The following is a 19,213-nucleotide window of genomic DNA, read 5'->3' on the forward strand; positions in this document are numbered from 1 at the left end:
TCTATCGCTTCAACGGAAACTGAGCGGAGTAAGCACAGCGCATACAAAGTTCAGAGCCGTCTGGAGATCGCTTTCAAGATACGGTGCGTGCGACAGCCCACAGCCGCGCAAAGCACAAGTACACAGATGCTGGCAGAGTAGAAGCCGCACCGCCTCCTTCGCGCGCTGCCTTCCCGCTTTCCTCCTTTCGCGTGGGAGGTTGAGTCGCCAGTTCCCCTGCGCCCGGTCGCATGATACGCATTTGTTGCCGCAGCTAAACGTCGCCTCCCCTCCCTCCCACCCTTTCATCCCCCCACGGCCCTTCGCACGACGGAAGACGTCGCGGTTACTCTCCACCGTGCGCTCGCTCTCCCTGAAAGCGCGCGTCCCTCGCGCGCTTTCACTTGCACATACAGCATACGGCGCGCGGCGACGATTTTATCGCTCTTGGACTTTATATGGAACCTTACGGCGACGGCGACGCCGGCGCCAGAAATCCACTTGGAGTGTCCATATAATTGCTATCGAAATAAAAGTTAATGGAACAAGTCATTTTGCCGCCACAAGTTGGATGCGCATATCTAGAAACTGGTGCCACGCTCAGGATTTGTTCCAAGAGGATACGCTTTGCAAATTTACCGGCTACAATTTGTAAATTGCAGTAAGTATCATAAAGTAGCTAGGTAAAAATCGCGTAGCAAAGTTTTGGTATTACTCAATTACGCATCTCGATTTCCCGTGCAGGCAATGTCCGCAGCTCTAGGACTAGAATTGTGCTACCTGACAAATGCGAATTAAAAAATTCAGAGCCCTTCCACTACTGTGAAGATGGCAGCCAGCGAAGCTGTGACTATGGCGGGTCTGTTGTAGTGGTTATTGCCCCCCCCCCCCCCCCCTGCCGATTGGGCATGTGGTAAGGTGAGGTGAAATGAACTTTATTTGGTCCTGAAGAACACCAATCAGAAAGCCCCGAAGGGGGTTCCACCGGGGTTGCTGGCCGCGCCGGTACTGGAAGACCGTGGCCCTCCGCCCGTTCGCAGACCTCCTGACATGCCGGGAGCTGGACTGAGGGTTTGCCGGTTTTAAGGGCCCTCTAACAGTCCAGCTCTGTGCTGAACTTGGCGCCACGTAACGCCGGGCACTGCCAGAGCATGTGAACGAGTGTGCACTTATCCGCCCCGCAACTAGGGCATCGTGGATCTGTGCCTTCAACAAAGTGACTAAACGTGCTACGAGACGGAAACGAACCTGCCTGCAGCATCCGGAGAGCCGACGACTGCGGTCTAGTGAGCTTGGAGTGCGAGAGGGTGTACCTCCGCCTTTACAGCTGATAGTGAGACGTAACTTCGTGAAAGGTGCCAAGTTGATCCCTGAAGCTTTGCGCGAACCCGCCTGCGGACCCACTCAGACCGCCGCGGCAGGTGATTTCTCGCGCACGGTTATGGGCAAGTTCGTTGAAGTTGGAAACTGACGGATGAACGCCTAAGCCCATGTGGGCCGGGAACCAGGTAATTGTGTGAAAGCCTACCGCAGCCCCCGAACTGAGGATAGCGGCAGCCTTCCTGGAGACCACCCCCGATGCGAAGGCCCGGATGGCAGCCCTGGAGTCAGTGAATATCTCAGGACGCGAAGGATTCTTCATCGCTAGAGCTATTTCTACCTGCTCTGCTGCGGAGGCAGACACCTTCCCAACGGATGTTGAGTTGAGTACGCGACCGCGATGATCAACAACCACGGCCGCGAAGCTATCGGAGCGGCCATACTAAACCGAACATGTCCATCATGAACGTTCCGGTTGAGAAACTCTCTTGAAACCTGGCCGTCGCACCGGGGAAGTTGGCGCTAGCGTTGCGGCACCGTTGTCGGGTCTTGGAGGGCAAGACGACGCTGACGTTTGGCCTCAACATCGCGCTCCCGCAACTCGGGACCCGCGGCTCTTCGCTGACGTTTCGCCTGGGCTTCAAAAGACCTCACTCTAGAATCGGCACGTCGACGACGAGCCCTTTCCCGAGCGTGTTGGCGGCGTCGTTGCTCAAACGCGTTAGGACTCGTCGTCAGTTGCTTATGAATGGCTCATACCCCTTTAAGCAATGGCTCATACGCCCGTAAACTCGGTCACCTACGTGGGAGACGCCCGCTACGCCCTAAGCGCGTCCTGCAGGACCTAAATAAAGTTTTTCCCAGTCCAGTCCAGTCGGCCTCCCCATTACGACAACAGAAGAGAAGTGAAATTCTACGCTGGAGTGATTAGCGGCAATGCAGCCAGCTGTGGAAGCAAACGACGACGACGAACATGGAACCAGTGGCACGAGCGCGTGCTCGGCACGCGCTCCTGCTCGGCACGACATCCAACGGCACGAAGTGCCAATGAGCCAGCTGCGGAAGACGACGACGACGCTTGAGCCAATGCTGATGATGATAGTTTTTTTGTACACGCGGACATGATCCTGGGGGAAATAGCCCTTAACATTTTCGCTGTAAAAAATGGTATGAACTCTAAAAATAAAACACCCCGTATAATCTTAGGCGCTCACTTGAGGTCTTCTATTGCCAGTATTCCTTTTATTTTCACATGCAAAGTGATCTCACATAACCAAATCACACAATAAACGTAGATTCCTTCCTAGAGAATGAAACGCGGGAGAAAGAAGATGCCCGTGTAAGGAAAATGAACATGTGGGCCCTTTTATCGTTGATGTTAATGTTGATTCCTTTTCTGTAATGTACTTTAAAGAAGCCCTCTCGTGTGGAACGCCAGCCGCTATATTGGCGCTTTGCAAGCTTCATTGCGCTTTCGATTCAACTTGAACTTTCTAAGCAACCATAAACAATTGAAAGGTCGACTATCCTCCTTATACTTCAACTTATACTATGAATAGAAGTAAAAACTTATTTTTTATTATTAAGCTAACTTTTTCTTTTGTTATCCGCGCAGCTATTATTACAATCCAGGTGTCACTGGCGTCGGCTGCAAACATCTGCCCCCAAGTCACGGATCGGATTCACCAGCACAGGAAAAACAAACCAAATTCGCCAATCGCGTCGTGAACCAGGAACTCAAGGTCAACGCCATGGCTCATCAAAAAGGTAAGCGGGCGTACTGTGCACAAATTGGACAAGAAAAATGGCACGGCGTGCTTTTTTTTTTGTGCAGAGTCCCATTGTAGAGCCCTCGATCGCTTTGGCGACCGAATGTGTACATTCGACTCTCAGTTGTACTTGGGTGGGACGCTAAAGAAGTACCCTCGAACTGTAAAGCATGTCATAATGTTTAAAATTGTTTGCTTAACGTTATTAATCGCTTTATGCAGTATAGGACTATTCAGTAAGGGTGGGGTGGATTTCGTTGTAGCAGAGGCTTCTACCCCTGCTTGGTCTAGTCCCCTTTGTTATCTACCTTGGCGGTGTCAATGACTGTTCACGGGTTGACGCCACATTTAAAATTTTGACGCTGGTTATTCGCGACTCAAGTTAAATGTTCGCTACCTAGCCACCGCGCTGAGAAACGGCCGATCCAGGTTCAGGTTTGAAGCGAAAGAGGGTGTCCTATCCCGGCATGCACTGAATGCCCCGTAGTTTTGAAATCGTCGTGATGCCTCCGTGCACAAGCTCTAAAATGAAAAAAAAAAAAGACGGATGTCGAAAGGCTTTTGTTGTGTAATATTATGCATGTCATCGTGGTGGAAAGACAGCAATGTATCATTTCATCGTTTCTAGAAAGAAGCAGACGACGCGCATCGGAGAACGACTAGGATAACAAGCTTCCGCATCGGGAAAAGCAGACTAATATTATATCGGTTTGTTCGAAGCACTTCACTCAGGTTGACTTCTATATTACCATTACTTCCTTTTTGTTTATTTTAAATATCTTACCGGCGTTTGAAATCGGAGAGTGTACTTTCTTCAGGTAGGCGCTTTGATAAATTATAGTGATGTACGCTTAAGCTTCATTTGAATTTGGTCTTAGCTCAACATTAGTGTTACTAATACTTTAAGCACCAGAAATTTTCACGCTATGTACTTTCATGTGCAGGCATGGTAGCAGGAATGATAACTGCCTCGGAAACTGTGAAGCAACATATCGTTTTCATAGCATGGTTTAGATTAGCGGTACGAGCAGAATATGCTGTTTTGACATTCAATGCGGTGACTTGTCACTTTATTTTCGCGCAAAGAACTTAGAAGCAACTGCAAACTGCGCTCGTTCAAGTTTAGGAGCGTTGGACCTGTGCACAGCGCCGCTAGTTTGCTTTCCGACACTGTGTACACAGCTAAATTACATTACAAGTGCTTCTGTTTGTTTCCATGTTATGCATTTACACTAATACAACTGACTTTGCAAGCAGAAAACCCTCGCTAAGTATAGGAAACCTGTTAGAAGCAACTGAACTTGGTCCGAATGGTTGTTATTCACTTTTCACGTTTCACCGGGTTTGAGAAGTTCCATGGGCGGCACGTGTCTGTTGTGTTCCCAAGCCTGGGCCCTATCTCGAAGACTGCATACTGTGAGCAGGAACAAGCGCCATTCACCAGATGCAGACGGCCTTATCACACGCATCAGCGAACTATAAAAAGAAGGTACACCCCGATTCAGAAACAGAACTATATATATATTTTTTTGTCCCAACACACACTGACCAGGTGACATTGCAGTTTTTAGCCTTGTTCTATCAGTGCAGAATATCCATATATAGCTGCTGAAAACACGATAGACATCACTGCCTATATGTTGCGAGATGCTATATGTGATATACTCAACACGAGTCGCAGTTTGGAGTTGCCTATGAAGGTCAAAAAAAGTCAAGTATGATACCTATAGCTGTGGAGCAACCCCGCGAACAAGCTCTTGCCCCTTTCTGAGGCCCCCTACGCACAAACATTTCCTTTTTAGAGCGAAAGGTCTACCACGATATGTCTCGCAACGTCATTCATCGCGTCGCAATGACCTTGAGCCGCCGGAGCGTGAGCCGCCGGAGCCCAAGTGTGGCAGCTGTGACGTCACGCCACGTGATCCGTGTGGAGAGGCGTCGCAGCTGCGCTCGCTCGGAGCCTCTCGCTGCGGTACCACGTGACTGTGCGAGGGTTTAATGGCTGCTTCGCCGGTGCTTGGTCACTCAGTCTCACGCGCCGGCTGGGCCGTCTGTGCGTGCGCTTCAGCGCAAGCGGCAGGCTGAATCCACTCATCCAGTAGTATTACCAAGATGTCAGGCTGCGAAATCTCAAGCAAAGGCAAAGTTGGCTGCTGAAACAGCGGAGCAGAGGGAGGCGAGATTAGTACATTATAGAGAAGCTTACCAAGCCCGGAAGCGTGCATTAATGAAACCCTGTTTGCCTAGTGCATTTAAATTTTCGAATAGCGCCAAAAAACACGGACAAGGGAGAACACGGGACGAGCGCTGTCCCGTGTTTTTGCGCTGTTTTAAAATGAATGAACCATACCAACTAGCTCGCACCCAAATCCTTCTGAGTGTGCCTAGTCTTTATAAAACCAAGCCAAACAGAGCTAGTGATAACTAGGTTTACAAAAGTTAAACCTCAGCCAATTTTTCAAATCTCCGGCTTGCTTGAAAGGCTCGTCCTTAAAAAAAATCAAAGCGTCTTTCTTAAAGAAACATGGTTGAACGCGAAGCTTTCTCCCTAGCAAACTGAATGAAAGTCAAAGTACAAAGCCAATGACCACGCAACGAACCCAAGAAATGCTGAGCGACCCCATGCGATGCTTATGTGATTTGATTGCTTGTTTAAGATTGTATTTTTTGAACATTGCAGTTGAATGAAGACACATTTCCTTAAGTTGCATAGCCTTTATTTTAGATCATGTAGCCGTTGATTGCACACACTCACACTTTAACGGACGACTCTACACTTGCACAGTTTTGCCTTGTGATCGCTGTGGTAGACGGTCAGAGGCTCTGCTATTGCCGATACACGGGATCGGTCTTACGGGCACGATCGCGCTCGCACCTACCTTCGCGTGCAGCAGCCTCTTCTTCCGTGCGCTGCACCCGCGGCCTACCCATGGTGACAGCCGGGAATGCATTGGATGACGCGCGTAATGCTGTGCAGATATACACAGTTCAGTCTGGGTAGCGTGGCGTTGCAGTTCCCATTGTTCTTATTGGTACAACTGCGAATGTAAACTGCAGTGTTCTACGATACGTATGTCGTGCGCCGATGTTCTATTGTGTGCGCAGATGCGCAGATGTATTTCCCTTGTGTAAACTGGCTTTCCTGCAGTGCGTTTTCGTCGTTCACGGACGAGTCAGTGAGACAGTCTCATCACTTCGACATTCATTTTCAGTAGAACAGTTATCAATAGGCACCACTTTCAAAATCAGTCGACTCTCAGGTGGAAAATAAAGGTTTCCCTAAGATTTGCCGCCGCGCGACCCGTGTCGGCCATGTGTACGGTCGCTCCGCCCTCTCTTTGTCATAGTTCCAAGCGCTTGCATATCTAGTTTCCTTCAGCTCTCCCAGCGACGTAATCCAGTCGCGCGTGTCTAGTTTCCTCGGGCTCCCCAGGTGGCGATAGTATACCATGCGAATGCTACCAATCAAGACCATCGATCAAAATAAAAGTGTGTGTGCGTGTGTCTTTCTTCGGTATGACCGCCTTCGCCATTCAGGAGAAATAAAATTTACTCATATCTTTGATCTAAATTCTGTGTCACCTCTATATGTCGTGTGCTAAACTGTTTCACTGGTAATCCACCTTCACAGTAGTGGAATGTCGCGTGATCTTTTTTTCGCTTCACTTGCAGTATGTCATAGCAACAAGGCTGCATTTCCACCTTTCTGAGGGTTCGCCCAGTGCGTGGTTCTCGTACTGTTGTACAGTGTGAACACGCCCTAGCTTTCACTGCAGTTGCAGTCAAACGTAGTGTAGAGGAGAATTTGCAAATATGATCGAGCACTCATAATTAGGTGTACGTTAAAGAACTCCAGGAGCGCACAATTAACCCTGAAACCTTGGCTATAAAGCACCCCCCCCCCCCCCCCCCCCCGATGGCCCACCGTTCGACAGGGGAGTGTACACCTCAAAATTTAATTTTATTTTGCTTTAAACAAGAAAAGCGTATATTATATACTTGAATTGAAGTACTGAAGACCATACTGATTTTCAACCTATTGTAATTCCCCGTCAGGGCTATTCGTCCTCATCAAGATATCTTCAGTTGCTACTGTACTGCGTCCCGAACGTCCCTGTGCCTGACGATTTGCTAACCGCGCCATTTCGTGTAAACACTGAAAGCGTTGATTCGTCAGGTATTTTTGCTGAGGTATTCTCTCTCCTAAGACAACCACTAAATTTGTTTATATGCATGCATGTGACTTCGCAGCAGCAAGCTTGTCGCCCCGCGGCCCACAGTCAGCGAAACCAGGTGGTTCCGCGCCTCCTCCCCAACCATGTGAGTTACCTATGTACTACGAAGCGCATTGTGCTTTTTTTCGTAGCACACGTCACCAGAGAAGTTCTTGTTCCTCCTTCTGCGCGCTTGGTTTCCCTTCTTAAACAGATTGTCTGGCCATTTTACAAACGAACACAAATACTTTTGGAAGAATTATTGGCGCACACTTCTCATCTTTAAGCAATAGCAGCGATAAGAGAAGCACTTAAATAATTCTCAATTTATTATCAAACTCAGCATTTTTTTTAGAAATGCCGCGTTGAGGACAGAACGCACTGGCCAGAGCGAACGTGACGTCACACGTGTGTGTGCATGGTGGTCGGGCCATTCTTAGCGTGATAATTCCATCACTCGTGCCCCGCTATCTCAACATTTTTTTTCTGAATTTTGCGCTACAAGTTGTTTCATTAAGTAACGCCGCATAATGGGAAATTATAGGTGTTGCGTAGTGGAATGTGTTAAAGGCACACCAGACGTGAGTTTTCGCAAGTTCTCCATGTGAAAAGCGTTGTAGAATTGCAACTGGTATCTGGTAACTTCAATTGGGCAGCCATCGAAGCGTATTAACGGAATGAATTGATGCTGACAAATGCAAGTCAGTCTGTTGAAAAGATGCTGGATAGCAGGGATTTCCCGGCCGCACAACCACTCGGCATTATGCGATGGCCAATATACACCGCATATTCACCTGAAACGACGCCGTCGTGGTCATTCGTGCAGTTGTGTATTCGTAAAAGCCGATCCACATTCAATGTTCCTGGCGGTGTCTTCCAGCGTCGTTCGGTGTCGACGTGCATCCCGGAGGCTCGATAATATGGCCAGGGTTGAACATGCAAGATCCTAACGCGGGCGCCTTTGCCTGCGTCGGCTGACGAGCCGTCCCTCCGCGTTGCTCGGCTTTTTCGTGCCGAAAGTTGAAAGCTGGGACACCAAGGACAGAACACGACGGATTCTTCTTCTTTATTATCGTGGAAACCAACGTTTCTAGTGAAGCCGAAATAGCTCAAGTCAGAGCCGTCGCTACTTGACAGCTCCAAAAACGCTCGCACAGCGCTTTGTTTTCTTGGAGAGAGAGAAAAAGTTTATTTCAGTTTTCGGTAGATTAATAAAAGACCCTCACTCCGGGATCTCGCTTGGTGCATTCACCGGTACCGATTTGATGAACGTGCGTCGCAAGAAATTTTTCTTGGGTTTTTGAGGCTTGAATCAGCCACCCGACGTTGGGGGGCAGGGAGAGTTTTGTTTCTGAGGGGAAGAGTGGTGGACTGGGATATCAGTGCCAGAGTATGTGTCCTCTGTTAGCATGTTTCCCGTAGTGTTTACATTTTTTGAGGTAGTGAGCCTGCTGAGCCCCGGGCACGGTAGAGTCTATGCAGATGTGGGTAGGGTGTTGTTTTGCACTTGTATTCTAAGTGTGGCCCTGTCTGCGTTGGAGCGCTGGGCATATTTTGCGGGAAAAATCATCTGTCCTACTGATAATGCTTTAATTATTTTACGGGCCTGGGTTGTAACAGCGGGTGGGTTGTGTGAGGGATATCCAGCGCACGGAGTAGCGTTTCTCAGGCGAGCTGGTTAGCCCATTCATTTCCGGATAGTCCCGCGTGCCCAGGTACCCAAATGATTTTATTGGTTTTTTAAGGTATTCGTAATGTATTTGATGTAAATTGGTTGGTAGGGGAGCCCGCTTTTAGTATTCTGAAAGCGCGTTTGGAGTCCGTGTAGATTGTAATGTCTGCGGCAGTGGTTGGTACATGCTGCACAACCCTGATTACGGCTGTAAACTAAGCCCAGCGGGGTTCCTTGGAAGTGGTTACTTCTGTATATACGTGATGACTGGCGGCATTTGTTACAGCTACGGCTGTTGCTTTGTTGTTGACAATTGCATTAGAAAACAGGCGTGCGTGTCGTGTTTTTTTTTTTCGAACGTATTTTTAGGAGTATAAGCCACTCTGTTCCCGTCAGCTTACGTGACGGGATGGATCCATATGTCGCGGAATGGGCGCTATGGTTAGTAGGGCAGAAGTGGTATGGGGGAGTATTTTAAGTTCTTGTGGTGGTTATTTTGTGGTGATGCCTTTGGAGCTCAGTATCGGTGTGGTCAAATAGAGGTAGTTTTTGTACGCGTTTGTGCACATAGGTGAGTTCCTCGAGTGTATTGCAGCTGCCTGTCTGTTCGAGAAGCTGCGTATTTCTGTTGATCGGAACGCCGAGTGCGAGTTTGGTTGTTTTGCGAATGAACATGTCTAATTGTGTTGTTTCCTTCTTGTTGAGGTTGGTGTACGGAATGTGGTACCGAACGCGGGACATGAGTAGCGTATTTCTGAGTTGCAGCATGTTCTGTTCTTGCAGACATTTGTACCGGTTAGATATACACCCCATCATCCGTAGTGCTGGCGACCCGTATATATTAGGAGGTGCTGTGTGGTGGCTGCGCCACCCAATCACGTTGGACGCGGACGTCTAGAGTTTTGAGTTGTGTGGGTTGTGGTATTGTGGTTCCCGCGCTATGTATGAATACGTGCGGTGGTTTCCATCTGTTACTGCGAACCTACAGAAGCCCTGACTTTTCGGGCCAGCATTTAAGCCCGATGCTTTGCGCTGCAGTGTGTACCGCATTCATCGCCGTTTGCAGGTGTGCTCAATGTGGCCTGGTGAGTCCCTGTTGATTCGTATTGTGGTGTGGTCAGCATAGGTGGTATATTTGATGTCAAGGATTGGTTGTAGAGCTTTGTGTATTCGAAGCATGACCAAATTGAATAGTGTAGGGGGTAGTACTGATCCGTGCAGTACGCGCTTTTGGGGATGTGTATATTCGCCAGATGTGTTCGCTTCGACCTCAAGCGCAAACTTGCGGTTATGAAAAAAGTGGCAGTTTCACCCGAAAGGCGAAGCATGGATTGCGATAGCAAACTAGTAGATAGGTATACGAAGCAAGGATAGTAGTTTATTAGGCCGTATAAAGTTGAAAACATTCGCTTACTAACTACCACAACTCGCTTACTATCACAGACAAGCACGGCGTCACGCGCGCACCGTTGAACATGAATACATCTCGCTCGATGACCGCGGAAACTCGTGAAAACGCCGGAGTGAGAAAGCGTGCCAGCAGCACTTCCTGCCCCCCCCCCCCCCCCCCCCCCCCCCCCGAGATCTATCCAAGCTACGTGCGTCCCGAGCGTTCTCCAGAGTATCAATGTGGGCTTGTTGAAGGGCATCTTGATCTGAGTGTTTTCGCGCGAATAAGACTGGATAAAACAAGACAGACAGGAGAGCGCCGTGTGCGTCCTGTGTGTCCTCTGTGTCTTGTTGTGTCTGGTCTTATTCGCGCTAAATAAACTCAGTTAAGCGAACGTTCTGTCGCAGCGCCGAGCCTGTCCGGTATTTCGGTAAACGCTTTGGCGGGTGGGCGGAGGCGTAAACTAAGGCCCTTCCATACTGCTACCGCTGTGATGAAGGGGCTTTAGCGTAAAAGTGAGTGGCCTGAGCGGCCTGCACGGTGCCTAGCAACCTGTTGACGCAGAGCTTAACCAGACAAAGAGCTACTATTGCTGTAACCAAATGTAAAACATTTTAAACAATGGGCTCATGATTACGTTCCTGCAGAACACTAAAACCAGCTGGAAGGTAGGAAAGCAGAAAGTAACACTTGGTTACTGATATCTTAGCTCTGTGTTTGTTTGGTAGAGCTCAGTACAACCGGGTGTCTGGCCCCGTGCAGGCCGTGCACGTTTGCGCCTCCGCATGGGTGACTAGACTAACGGCCCAATTCGCTTTTTTTTTCGTTTATTTTATTCGGACATTTCAGGAAATTCTCACGAAGAGAGGCAAAGGAGACAATCTGTCTCCTGACTGGGCCTAGCCACCCTACCTACGCCCATCCGGCAAAACGCCCAGTCCGCTGGCGCTTGAGTTTTCCCGAATAGCAGACAGACTAAAATTCTCTATTGTGGTGGTAATCCTCTGGCGTGAAGTGACATCCGCAAACACGTAGATGCTGGATCCGATCGAATACCAATAGCCCGAAGCACTGCTGCCACTCCACTTGCATGTTTCCTCGCAGAGGGACACGATGTCGCAGCTTGACGTGTCGCCGATCGCCAGATTTGCAGCCCACAACGTAACGAGGGAGATCCATGGTGCTCGCGAAAAGAAAGCTCGACACCAACACTGACCGCGTAGCTCGCGCCAAAACGGAGAACGTTGTAACACAAAGAGACGACACTTGCTGTGTGCCGGAAGTGCTTGAGTGTAGTGATGAACAATCGTTGTGTGTTCTCTTCCTGTTACTTCTTTAGAGAAACAAATTCACCAACATTCCAACTACTACGAACAACATTTGTTCACCATAAAGTTGGAAAATTATCGATGACGCGACCTGGGTAGCCAATCGGATAGCTCGCCCAACAGACATCAATTGGGCTAACTACGTCAATTGGGAGGATGCGGATGAAAACGAAGGGGAGCGGCGCCGCTGTGATCGATAGTGATGCACATTTTTAAAACCGATTAAAATCACACGCTTTACGCGGAGCACTTAAATGCATCACTTAATGATCAGAAGGACCTAACCTAACGACTCACTACGTTTGTACAAAATCGGCAAAATCGTTTCAGGGTCCCTTTAAGAGCCCATGACGTGCATCCCAGAGATGAAGATGCTTGTCTGTTTGCGACTGTCTGTTACCTTCTGTATCACGGTTTTGTGGGCTGTACTGCGTTTGTGAAGAGCTGCAAGTTCAGTATTTCAAACTTAGGCATGCTCCTCCCGGGAGTCTCTGTTTGCGTGTTGCCTCCCAGTTATTTTGTGCTTATGTACACTTTGCTAGGCGAAATCACCTGTCCACAGAAAACTATCATCATCAGCGTCGTCGTCTTCTTCTGCAGCTGGCTCGTTGGCTCGTGCTCGGCACGCGCTTGTGCCACTGCTCCCGCGTTCGTCGTCGTCGTCTTCTTCCACAGCTGGCTGCGTTGCCGTTTATCATTCTAGCGCACAATTTCACTTCTGTCGTCGTAATGGGGAGGCCGCGTTTACGGGGGTATGAGACACTGCTTAAGGGGGTATGAGCCATTCATTGTGTTACGTAACAGACAGATTTAATTTTGAAGCAATTTAATTTAGAAGAATCACAAGCCGAAGTGGCGGGCGAATACTGCTAACCACGCACCACGCCACCGAGCAAACTCGAGAGAACGCAAGTGACAACGGCGGACTGTGGGCGGACTGCCAGTGACGTCATTCTCTCCGTTGCAGCAGAATGCGTGTGTAACCTCTTAATTGAGAAATACTTAAATCAACCCTCGGGATTAACCCAGTGATAAATACAGGCACTGCACGTTCCAGCTTCGCGGAAGGGCCGATGAGATATTTTTTTAAAGGCAGATATGGGTATCTAGATTTGTATGAGATTGTTATCTGTAAGAGTACCGTGGGTGTTTATCCACGTTGTTTGGAGTGGGCCATTGATAATAGTTAGGTCAGGTGTTATGTCGCGCTGCACGGAGTTTTCGTACTTTGCTGGAGAGTTGTGCTCGTGGAGCAGCGTATATTGGGAGTTTTGTATAGTCTGGACTAAAGCGTTGCCTTGTGGCGTGTTGCGCGTATAATCTCAAGCAGTGGGCTCAGTTGGAGTCCCCGCTATGAGGTGACTGAACTGTCTTGTTTGTCTTAGTCTATCCAAATCTTTCAGAAACTAAACTCCTGTGCGAGGGCGATTATACACGTTTGCGATGTAGATTTTGGGAGGGATTGTTCTGCATGTTTGTGCAAAGTCTGGGTATTATTTTTAAGCTGCTTGATTTGACTGTGCTGGGAACGACTTCTGCAGCCACATATTTCCTGACTAGTGTCGCATGCGTTTTTTTTTTTTCGCAGTAGGCTGTTGCTCGTTAAAGTGGGTGGGCTTCCTGCAGTACAATTGTGTCCGGCTTTTGTTGCTGTGTGACAATGCTTTTATAGCTTCTAGCCGTCACTATTGATCACTCGTGAGGGTTGAGCACGATATGTGTTGGTCGACTGCCTGATGGCTGGCTCACCTGCGATTGTCTCTCTCTTGATTTTGAGTGGTCTCTGCGACTTACGGAGGTGCAACCGAAGCATGGCTGGCCCCGATTTCTGGACTAGCTTCTGCCCTTTCCTTGCCTTGTACCAGGCTCGGCATCATCGGTTGTGATCACTTTTTTCGGTTTCTTGCGTTCTTCTTAGCAGTTCCTGATATGTTTTAGGCAGCCTGATTGCATTGTCTGCTTGCTGATGGAGCTCGCACATCGGGTCATCGGCTTTGTTGTCACCTTCGCAGTTTGGGCAGTGCGGTTCACAGGCGTGGCGTTCCTCCGGGTGTGCAATCACTTTTCCACAGGTGCGGCAGCGTGACTTGTGTGCGTTGGGGCACACGTCGTATATGTGGCTGATCACGTAAGCACGTAGTACAAAATTGTGTTTTCGGTTTGTGGTCATCCCATCGGTATGCGGCTCCTTTGAATAAAAGCTCTTTGGGCATGTAAGTTATATTCTCTTGAACGTGATAACCGCCGTCGCTTTTTTTTTGCGCATCATTCGCGCTGAGGTTATCTAGTAACCTGGCGCTTCAAGCTCTTTCATTAGAGCTTCGGTTGTAGTGCCAGACTCTACGTTGTGGACGACACCGCGGCATGCGTTTTGGGGAGGGACTTCATGGTTGGCAATTTGAAAGCATTTTTCGTCTGCGTCCAGAGTTGTGGTTTTCAGAAGTTTTTTAACTGCCTCTGTGTTAGAATAGCTTAAGATGGAAATGTTTTGCAAGCTTCTCAAGTCGTAGGCAGCCGACCGCTTGGGCCCAACGCTGCGCTGATGCCTGCGGTAAGGCTTAATTAACAGCATTCGGTGGCTCCACTTGGATAGAGTTTGTCCCATGGCTGGCCTGAGAATGAAATTATTGGAGAGGGAGGTACCCGGTGTCGCTTTCGAGGCACGTGAGATTCATCCGTTTGAATCCGTGGTGAAGCGGGGAGTCATGATGTGTAAGATGGCCGGCAGCGTCGTTAGGTTTGCTTTCCGGTCGCCTCCGGCCGTAGTCGTATTCGTCGGTAGACCTACACAGCAGTTACGCTTAGTTTAATTGGTCGTGAAAAACGGGAATATCTCCTGAGGGTGTAGTATGATGCTCAACAAAAGTGATTAAGCCATCTATATAGTAGGTGCTTAGACATCTATCTAGACCATCTGAGAGCAGGAGGGCTGATAAATTCTCCCGAAAGAGTCGATTTTCGACGCAGCAATGTGGGAGTGTGTCGTAGAGCGCTCGTCGCCATTCCAGTACGCTTTTCTGGGAAGACATGACACTGAGGGTCCGAGGAAACGTGTCGTGCACACAGCTGGGAAATAGCGGCAAATAGAATTCGCTATCTCATGACGTGCGCCCAGTTCACAATGTTTACAACATCACGGGACAATCCCTTATAACTAATCATTCATATAATTATTGGGCTTACATCTAAGCATCTTCCTACTCCTAGACATATGCCAGTGGCCGGCTCTCTTCTATTATACGAAATTGCGCGATGAAAGAAAAAATGTTATACAGATTGCTGCAACAAATATACGTGTTTGTTATGGTGAGGACATATGGATATCGTTATGCGCTGATAGATTTACAAGCAGATAATTTAATAAAGCGAAGCTTTTTATGCCTTCTCCTGGCGCGTGTGGTCGGTTTATCGGTGAGTGAATCCTGGAGACGGTGCATTTGATTATAAGATTTAATTACACACTGCACGAAGGCTTCGCTTTGCATATTCCATCATATGCGTAGGATCAGAGATAGATTGGATCTGAACTGTTTTTGTTTCCGTTGGAGGGGCACGACTTGGTTGAAAGAAAGGTTTTGAAGTGCGTTGACTAGACGTGGTATGTAATGGCTGGTACCTTCTCGAGGGCGCAAGAAATGTACATTGTAGACAGAGACGTGTGCTTCTGACTTCTTGATAACTCTCGAGAATACAAGAAGCACAACGATTTTCTTTATTGCCAGCGTATTTTATTGTATTACAAATATGTTTGCTACATTGAGAAGTGTCACTTGTGTGAGCTACTGATTTATGCCTGTTCTACATTTGGATAAATTTTTTTCGCCTAACATTGCAGCCGTTATTCAAAAAGTCAAATAAAGCTGGTGAATCTGCAATTATGCGTATTCAAGTGGTATAGGCAAAGCAGTAACTGTCGGTTTACTGAATGTTAAAAGCAACACTAAAGACAAGGAAAGCAAAGAACTTCAACTTTAACCATTAGTGCACATTGCAGATATTCACACTACCAACACCGGGGTAATGCGATACTGCAGCAACTTACAATGTAAGCTTGCCAGTGTTCGCTACCGGATTAATGCAGCGAATGTTGGTGACGCTGCACATGCCGACGTATTGTTTCCTTGTTAAAATATTTTCATTAAAAATGTAACGAAGTGAAGCAACTGACAAACGCAAATCCATTCGCCTTCCGTCTCCCTCCTCCGCATTCCTATAGCACCATTTCGGAAGACGTAGAATCATCGCAACGTCTACATGCGTTGAAATATTGGAGATTTACTTGCTTTTAGGCAGGGAACCTTTGCTCCATTCTGAGCAAGTTGCACCATCAAGTGAGGAGCTGCTGTTATGTTGCACTGTTACCAAAATTACTTTGGCAACCGTCTCTTTATAATGGCGGGGCTTGTGTTCATGGGTCAGCATACTCATTCATGAGGACACTGACTCACTCTTTCCACGCCCATTCGTGATAGAGCTTAAGGGAGGAGCGAAGGGTGTGAATTAACGTGAGTTTAAACGGGAGTAAGTGATGGTGTGCATGAGTGGACGTGAATATGAATAGGATTGAGGGCCGGTTAACGTGACTACGAACGGAATTCAGGGACGGTGATTTTCAATGAACCTGAGTAGAAACGTGTGTGACTCTCGGCGATTGTGAGTGTGCTTTATTGAGTGCCGGTGAGTGCCAGTGGACGCGAATATCAGTGAGAGTGGGTGGCGGTAAATGCGAATGGTAGTGACTATGAACGTGGTAGTGTGTTGACGAGTATGAGTACGCATGAATTCGAGGGAGTACGTAGCCTGAGAAAATATTGGTGAGTGTTTATGAGTGAGTATCTGCTTAACCAGCCGGCCTATGCTTGTGCTGCTTCACAAGGATTCACATATGCCCGTGGCGTATGTAAAGACTATATCTTGCACAGAAACAAGATTTACCTAGAAATCCCCGTCGTCTCGAAATGTATCTGCCTCTTATTCTTCCATCAAGCATGTTATTCCTGTCTAGAGCATTTTATTACAGATGTTGGGGGCAAGAAGAAATCCCACGCGCATTCGCCCTGACATTACCATACGTCGCACACGAAGCGTGACTGCAATGCTTCAGCTTGTTTCATCTTTCTGCGAGGACATCAGCATCTCTGCACGGCCCCTTGCTCTGACGCCTAGCTGCCCAAATTGTGTGAAGCAGAAGATATCGGTAAATTAATGCGATTTTATTGTAATTGATGCAAACGCTTAATGTGCAGCTGTTGCAATCGAGTGCGCTCTCAACATTTGTCAATCTTATGACTTAACTCTGTTTTCATCCATAGCATACATGCCGAAACCAGGGACCTCCGTCGTTTGTCCTCCCGGCCTTGAGTACCTGACAGCCATAGATCAAGTTATAATACAGCAGGAACTTGAGTTGGCCGAAGGTAAGATGGAGGTAGCGGTAAGTTGTGTATTTTCTAGTATCGTGTGCACCGTTACAACGTTTAGACTCGATGCTTCTTTCGCCGTTGTCTCAGTGCTGCTATAGTTACACGCGTGCTCGCGTCATAACCAATTGGCGCCTTGCACAAATATACGTTGGCTTATCTGCTAACGTCTTGCGGAACCCTAAATGAGGCTGCGAGCCCGACCACCTGCAGAATGCGTCGCATAACTTTGATTGCCACAGTGCGTGGGAGCTGCATAAATGTTGATTTGGGGCGCACTTCTACGCTGCCAACAACCGCGCTCGTCGTTCGTTCGACCGCACCGTCTCTTATCTCCACACGGCTCTGACCTTTATGCGCCGTGCATTCGCCGCTCAGTTTCCGTTGAAGCGATAGACCGCACATACCTTCGCCCGCTGCTGCGGCGTATATATGCGCTTGCTGCCAGCGTTTTCACAGTCGTTGTCTGCAGTCATTCAGTGTGATCTATTCATGTTTGTTTGTGCGCGCTCACACCACGCTTGTTCTATCAGTTAGTAATAGTCGGGCCACATTTTCCAACGCACGCTACACATGTAATGCTGCCCGGGTCGGCAGTGCAGCGCTACAGGTGTGTCCCTTCGCACGCGCTGCCCACGGGAAGCGCTTCTCATCAACACCACCGTTTCACACGCGCCTTCTCGTGGTCATCGAGTCTCTCTTCATGTCGGTCTACTTGCGCCGCAGCACACCTGCTTACTTAATCAGCTCATGTTTACTACAATTCATATTGCTACCAAAGCCGCTCACCTTACTTCGTATGACATTGCTGTGTTGCTATCGCATTCATCGCTTCGCCCTTAGGGCGAAACTGTGACATTTTTTTTTCGCGTTTACGGCGATAGCGCTTACGCAGCGGCATCATCGCGACCCGAAACGGCTATTGGAATGAGCCCATAACAGCGTACGCTGTAAAACATTTTTCTCATCATCATTATTGAAGAGGTGCAGAACGAGGGGAAACAGGAACCTACTTTTCTACCTCAAAGTACCTTGTACGAAGCAACTAATGCTTCGGAAGGAAACAAAAACGAGGGGTAAATTACACTATAGTGGCGCAAGGCCAAAGACACGGCCGAGCTGATCGGTTCCTAGCTGGTCCTGGCTATACGAAGTGATGCTAAGTTATACGAAGTGTATAAGCATTTCCTCGTGGTCTGTGGCATCGGGGAACGCCTCGCGAAGCACTTGCACTCCGACCACACGTAGGGGAAGTGGGGCGAATGAATGCGGGCGGCGGGCAGCAGACGACACACTACGAGGACGTCACGGTGCATGTGCAGTAGCGCGCAGCAGGTGGGAGCTTGGCCGAGCAGCCGCCATAGGCGCCTGCTGCAGTCACGGACACCGCGAGCGTTCGGTTATAATGCCGGGAAATGGAGAAGCGCGAATGGCGTCGGCAGAACTTCTGCGCGTTGCTTCGTTGGTGCTGCTATAATTTGTTTTTCTGTCTCTCTCTCGCTCATTTTCTCTTTCTCTCTCCCGAGCATAGCGCACGACGCGCGCACTCTCGCCCGCTCTCATTTTCTCTTTCTCTGTCCCGAGCATAGCGCGTGACACTCCGCGAGGTGATTGCTAGGCAACGCAGTGGCAGGCGGAACACATTACGGCCGGCTTAAACACCTCCGCTGCTAAAAGACACCTTGGAGACAACTGGCAAATTACTGCACCCGATGCGGTTGTTCCCTGTTCCTTGACAAGATGACCCGTTCCGAAGCGCGCGAAAACACACTAACACACACAAAGCCCCCCCCCCACGTTTTCTTACTACGTTTTGTTTTTACTACTTCGAGCTCCTTTACTACTTCGAGCTCCAAGCAACGCTTGGCGCTGAGCCGTGCTCCCTCAAGGGCTGCAGAAGATAGCGCCAACCTTTCCCTTTCCCTCAAGAACCACTTATCATCCAAGCAACGAAGAGATGCCGTCCACGCTTCCTTGGTAGTCGATCGCGTAGCCACGAGTACCATGGCCACCGCAGTGTCCGCGTACGCCGACCCTAGCTCGTCGGGCAACTGGATAGACAGCCTGGCGGAAATAATGCGTGGTAGTTTTTGCAGCCAGCTGTCGAGGAAATACTGAGGT

At 48.7% G+C, this 19,213-nt stretch overlaps 1 protein-coding gene across 1 annotated transcript in view; it reads left to right on the top strand.

Annotated features, from left to right (window-relative positions):
- Window positions 1-1,571: 1,571 nt before the first annotated feature.
- Window positions 1,572-19,213, top strand: part of LOC119440606 (phospholipid scramblase 2-like) — a 55,525-nt gene continuing 37,883 nt past the window's right edge. Inside the window, exons 1-4 of the mRNA XM_049662981.1 lie at window positions 1,572-1,585; window positions 2,915-3,066; window positions 7,320-7,388; window positions 16,985-17,089. Of these exons, the coding sequence (XP_049518938.1) occupies window positions 1,572-1,585; window positions 2,915-3,066; window positions 7,320-7,388; window positions 16,985-17,089 (340 nt within the window). The remainder of the gene's footprint in view (window positions 1,586-2,914; window positions 3,067-7,319; window positions 7,389-16,984; window positions 17,090-19,213) is intronic.

The sequence above is a fragment of the Dermacentor silvarum genome, chromosome 2 (assembly GCF_013339745.2).
Source record: "Dermacentor silvarum isolate Dsil-2018 chromosome 2, BIME_Dsil_1.4, whole genome shotgun sequence".
NCBI lineage: Eukaryota > Metazoa > Arthropoda > Arachnida > Ixodida > Ixodidae > Dermacentor > Dermacentor silvarum.